The following is a 5,458-nucleotide window of genomic DNA, read 5'->3' on the forward strand; positions in this document are numbered from 1 at the left end:
GGACACCGCAGCCCAGCCAGGGGCCGCTCGGAGTCCGGAGCACTGCCTGCCTCCCTGACATGAGACCACGGATGGGGGGTGGTCTGGGTGCAGGATGCCACCCCCCATCCGTGGATCCTCACCGGGTGTCTTCCACTCCGTGCTCCCTCCCCACCACCCCTGGGCTGCCGGCCTGCTGTGAAGACAAGAGTCCTAATGTCCAGTGGCTGAGGTGGCTTTGGAGTGGCAGTAGCGGAAGCCCAGTGGGCGTGGGGAATGGGCCTTCGGGCTCTTTGGTTTCTGCTTCTGCTCTGCTGCTGGCGCCCTCTAAAAGTGGGTTTTCCCCTTGGAGCTAAGCCTCTTGGGGGGATGCAGGGAGAGGGCAGGAGCTAGTGACCCCCAGGCCAGCACGCATTCCCCCCCCCCCAGCCCCCATGCTTCCGCTCAGGATTCAAGCTCCTTCACCTCAGTCTTGGTTCCCCTCAGGCCTCAGCGACCCCACACCCCCTCCGGGCCCAAGCTTGGATGGTGCTGGATGGAACAGCTTCCAGGTAGGAGGGCCAGGAACCAGCCTGACCTGTCCCGGGGGTAGGGTAGCTGGGCCGGCAGCCTGCCGGGGGCAGTGAGGAGGGAGGACCACGCAACAGGGGCCCTGTGGCTGAGGCACCCGTCCCCGGCTGGGGGAGGGCAGGCATTCTCTCCTCACCTCCACGCGCTCTCCCTGCCTCTCAGCATTGGGTTGAGATGGGGTTCCCCATTCTTTTTCTCTTGGGGGTGACTTTAAGGTCCCTGGGATGTGATGGTTTCTAGAGTAGAACCCCAGACGGCTGGCCCATGAGAGGGGTGCGGGCCGGCAGGAATTTGTCCCCTTCATGCTGCTGCTTCCCCAGATGTCACCTGCAAGGAAGGGAAGGGGCCCCAGAGTAGCGCCAGGTGACTCTGCCCCTTGTCTAGCACAGCCCTACCCATCTGCATGCTTTCTATGTGCCCCACAGTCCTCTGATGGTGCAGAACCCCCAGCCCTGCCTCGGGTCCCCAACACGGACAGCCAGCCCTCCGCGCAGACGTCCCTGCCAGCAAGCAGCGGTCTGGACGACCTGGACCTCCTGGGGAAGACCCTCCTGCAGCAGTCACTGCCCCCGGAGTCCCAACAAGTGCGGTGGTGAGGGCACCCCCTGGCTTGACGTGGGGTGGGGTGGGAGTTAGCCCCCCTCCCCCACCCGGCCCCACGGGCAGCAGCTTCGGGGCTGTCCCAGGCCCAACAGGGAGGGAGCCGGTGCCCGCGCGCCCCTGTGAGCAGCGGCTGCTAGAGGATTGCCATGTGCCAGGCTCTGCTAGGCTGGAGGGAGGCAGCAGTGCCCAAGGCAGGTGCAGGGCCCGTCCCGTGGAGCACAGAGGTTATGAGTGCCCTACAGGGCAGGGGTGGCGGGCAGGGGAGCAAGTCTGCCTGTTCCAAGGTGAGGAGACCGAGGCCAGAGAGACAGGGAGGTGTCTGAGCTGGCCATTAGGGACAGCCAGGAAGCCCAGCCTTTCCTGTGCCCCTGATCTCTCGGCCCCCAAAGATTCACCCCCCCAATGCCACGTCCCCCAACAAGGGAGAAGCAGCAGCCGGCCCCCCGGCTCACACTTCGGGACCTGCAAAATAAAGGCAGCTGCAGCTCGCCTAGCTCCGGTGCCACCGGCCTCCTCCACGCCACGTCCCCCGAGCCGCCCGGGCCTCTGCAGCCACCCACGGTGACAGAGCTCTCACTGGCCAGCATGACTGTGCCCCTGGAGTCCATCAAACCCAGTGAGTGGGCCGGGGGTGCAGGCGGGTACGGGCTGGGCCGGGATCCCCTCACTGTCCTTCCTGGTGGGAGCTCTGACCCAGGAGGGAGCTCTCTCTGGGCGAGGCCCTTGCTCTTCCCAGGACCCTGCTTTCTCATCTGTCCCAGAGCCAGAGCAGAGCGCTCCATAGAGTCCAGGCTTCCGCAGGCAAGAGGACTTCTTATGCTGGCCGCTGGGTGCGCCCTCCCCAGAAAGGCAGGGCCGGGACGTAGAGGTTCGGGGTCTCTCCGAGATCGTGAAACCAAACCAGGATCCAGCTGTAGCTCCAAGCCTGAGCTGCTCCTGCCCGGGAGCCACAGGGAGGCCACTCCCAGCCCAGGCCGTGCACAGACTGATGAAGCCGGGCTGGTCTTCTCGGCCTTGTCCATCTCGTGACTGCGCTGTGACCGAGGGCATCACCCCTCAGTGGCCCCAAGAAGTGGGTAGTGGTGCCCCTCTTTTAGCAGTAGGGAGGACCCTGAACAATAGAGTGACTGTACCAGGGTCGCAGGTGAGAAGTGACCCTGGCTCACCCCTCGGCTTTCACTCCAGCACTCCAGCAAGCAGCGCCAGGGAAACCCCAGCTCTGACCCCGTCTGGGGTGGGTGTCCCGCCTCCACCAACACAGTAGAAGTGTGCCTGCCCCATGTGGGTGCCAGTCTGCACCCTTGGCCGCCCTGCTGCCCAGGGTCAAGGCGATGACCTGAGTCTGTGGACTCGTCCGCTCCTTCCCACCAGCGCGGCGAGTGCCTGATGGGAGCTGGGTTGGGGGAGCGGGTTGGACATGCTTGGGCTCGGGCCTGGCACCACCCGTCACCCTCTCCCCTTCCCCCTGCCAGGCAGCATCTTGCCAGTGACGGTGTATGACCAGCATGGCTTCCGGGTTCTCTTCCACTTTGCCCGAGACCCGCTGCCCGGGCGCTCCGACGTGCTGGTGGTGGTGGTTTCCATGCTGAGCACCGCCCCCCAGCCCATTCGCAACATCGTTTTCCAGTCAGCTGTCCCCAAGGTGACACGTGCATGCCTCGCTCCTTTTGAGGCAGGGTGGCTTGGGGCCGGAGGAGAGCCAGCTGGCGGGGGGTAGGGGGCAGGGTCCCTCTGGGGATTAGACGATAGAAGGGAACCAAAGGACAGAGCCCCAGGACCCTCACAGGAGGAGCTGGCAGGCGGACTGGGCCAGGTCCCTCAGAGGACAGGGCCAGAAGCCAGGGCTAGCTGGGCCCCGTCCTGCCCTACTGTCCGCAGGTCATGAAAGTGAAGCTGCAGCCACCCTCAGGCACGGAGCTGCCAGCGTTTAATCCCATCGTCCACCCCTCAGCCATCACCCAGGTCCTGCTGCTCGCCAACCCCCAGAAGGTGAGAGGCCCAGCCATGACAGTGCGCCGCTGTGGGGTGGGGGCGGCCTCTTCTGTCCCTCTGACTCTGCCTTCACCATCTCTGCCCCAGGAGAAGGTTCGCCTCCGCTACAAGCTTCTCTTCACCATGGGCGACCAGACCTACAATGAGATGGGGGATGTGGACCAGTTCCCCCCACCCGAGACCTGGGGGAGCCTCTAGAACAGGGAGGGGCTGGGGAGAGGAGGGGGCAACAGGACTGGGCACCGTCTAGCCTGGGTGGGAGGCTGTGGTGGCCTAGGACACCCTTTGTTCCCATGGTGACATCCCCTGGGCCTGGTGCTTCTCCCCTCACCCCTGTAGCCCCCTCCTTCCTTGCCCCCTCCCCTGCAGAGCTGAACCCAGCAGGAGGCTGGGCCTGGGTTTGCACTGCTGGGGACCCTCACCACAGGGGGGAGCCTGGAGCCAGGAACAGCTGCGTGGCCCTGGAAGGACTTGGGGTCATGGGGGAGAAGCGTGGCTGTTGGGCAGGGGCCAGGACCTCAGGCCCAGCCCCGACCCCAGCCTGGGGTGGGGTCATCCCCACCTGTCTCTTATGCCTTATGGGAAGGCCCAGCCATAACTCGGGGGGCCATGCTGGCGCAGGAACCAGCTCAGGCCTCCTCCATAGGAACCGGGTGACTGGGGGGGTGACGCCTGCACCCCCAGCTCTTTGCACTCTCTGGTATGTGGTTTGACTCTGCTTTTCTTTCTCAGTGGCCCTGTGGTCACCATCTCAGGAGGCCCAGTTGGGGGAGCCCCACCTGTCCCCCACTCCTTGTGAGGGTTTCACTCCCCCCTCCTTCCCTCTTTGCCATCAGGCCTTCCGAGGGGCTCTGGGGGCTGTGACTGCTGGCCCAGAGGTCGTGGCAGACTCGGGTGCCCCAGCTGGGGGCTCCAGGGCCCCTGGCCAGGGGAGGTCGTGCATTGGAGTTTTCAGTGCATCTCCCTCAGTCATTGGCCTCTGCCGGGGCCTCGTGGGGTCGGGGTGTGAGTGAGAGCAGGAGTATTTATGGAAATAAAACGTCCTTTTTCCTGGACCAGCTGCCCTCCTGGCCCTTCTGAGGTGGAGGGAGACGGGGGTCCAGGAGCGGGAGGGCCCTGGGGCTGCCCCGCGGCCTCTCTAGCTGGGTCTTTGGAGATCCAGCCACGGTTCCCCTCCCCATCACCCCTGAGCCCTTCACCGGAAGAGGCCCTGCTTGGGGGCCTGTGGCGGTGCTGAGTCACCAGAGAGGGCCCAGGGCTGTGGCGGGCCCAGAGCCGTCCCAGCTGGAAGTGAGTGGCCGCTCGGGCCTGCCAGGAGCCCCAGCTGCCGCAGACGCTGAGTGGGCGGCCCCCCGGTTGCTCACAACTTCCTCCTGCTGCTCTCAGGCCTCCGAACCCAACTCCGGGCCTCCCCACAGGGCCCTGCCTTGCCTTCTCTTCTCGCTTTCCGCCGAGGCTGCTCCCAGGAAGCAGGGTGCTAATTGCAGCTTGTTTCTCGAGAGGCCTGGGGATGCTGCCCTGGGCCCCCTGCCAGTCCCAGCTGCTGGCTCACTCACCCCCTGGTGTTCCCAGAGTTCTCTCTTCCCTGGGAGGCTCCTGTCCAGTCCCCGGGGAATGGCTTAGCCTCGCAGCTGAGAGAGCGAGCCAGCGCGGAGCCGAGCTAGGGGCAGTCCATCCAGGGAATGGCCGAGCGGTGTGGAGCCAGCCCTACACGCTGCTCGGCGGGAGAGATGCCCCTTGACATACGCCTGGGCAGGGCTGCCCGCCATTTCTCTTCCCTCGCAGATGATGGGGAGCCCTGTCAGTTTCACTCTGCCTAACCTAGTGCTTCCCAGGCTGAACCCCTCCCCTCAGATACTACTGGGACGGCTTCCCAGAGCCCAGCATGCTCACTCCCCAGCCTGGGCACTCTTCCATCCAGCAAATGAGGCCTGCTGCTCTCTGGGCCAGGTCTCACTGGATGCGCATGTGAGAGCTTACAGCAGCGCAGGCCCCCTCCTCAGATAGCCCTCGTGCGGTGGGGCTTCCAAGGCCCCCCGACCCCTGCGCACCCCCAGCCCATGGCCCGGTTCCTGTGCCTTCCCCACCGGGCCAGACTGCGCGGACACTTGGGATGTCTCTGACAGTCAGTGGTAGGAAGGTTCTTCTAAATGAGCGGGAGCCCTCCTCCTGGTGCCCGTGCCCCGGAGTGCCAGGAGCACCGACCGGACAGAGTAGGATCTCATGTGAACTGTGCAAGGGCTGCGGGGGGGGGGGACCTGTGTGCAGCTTCAGGCTGGGAGTCTCTGCCTTCCCCCAGCGGGTCCCTGGAGCT

The 5,458-nt window shown here is 65.3% G+C and overlaps 1 protein-coding gene across 3 annotated transcripts in view; it reads left to right on the forward strand.

Annotated features, from left to right (window-relative positions):
• Positions 1-4,199, forward strand: part of GGA1 (golgi associated, gamma adaptin ear containing, ARF binding protein 1) — a 19,128-nt gene extending 14,929 nt beyond the window's left edge. For all 3 annotated transcript variants that reach the window (XM_040637486.1, XM_040637487.1, XM_040637485.1), the window contains 6 exons: positions 466-530; positions 975-1,141; positions 1,575-1,768; positions 2,625-2,794; positions 3,031-3,141; positions 3,232-4,199. In XM_040637486.1, coding sequence (XP_040493420.1) covers positions 466-530; positions 975-1,141; positions 1,575-1,768; positions 2,625-2,794; positions 3,031-3,141; positions 3,232-3,342 — 818 coding nt within the window. In that variant the 3' untranslated portion in view covers positions 3,343-4,199. The remainder of the gene's footprint in view (positions 1-465; positions 531-974; positions 1,142-1,574; positions 1,769-2,624; positions 2,795-3,030; positions 3,142-3,231) is intronic.
• Positions 4,200-5,458: the final 1,259 nt, after the last annotated feature.

Source organism: Ursus maritimus, unplaced genomic scaffold (genome assembly GCF_017311325.1).
Source record: "Ursus maritimus isolate PB19 unplaced genomic scaffold, ASM1731132v1 scaffold_21, whole genome shotgun sequence".
Taxonomy (NCBI): domain Eukaryota; kingdom Metazoa; phylum Chordata; class Mammalia; order Carnivora; family Ursidae; genus Ursus; species Ursus maritimus.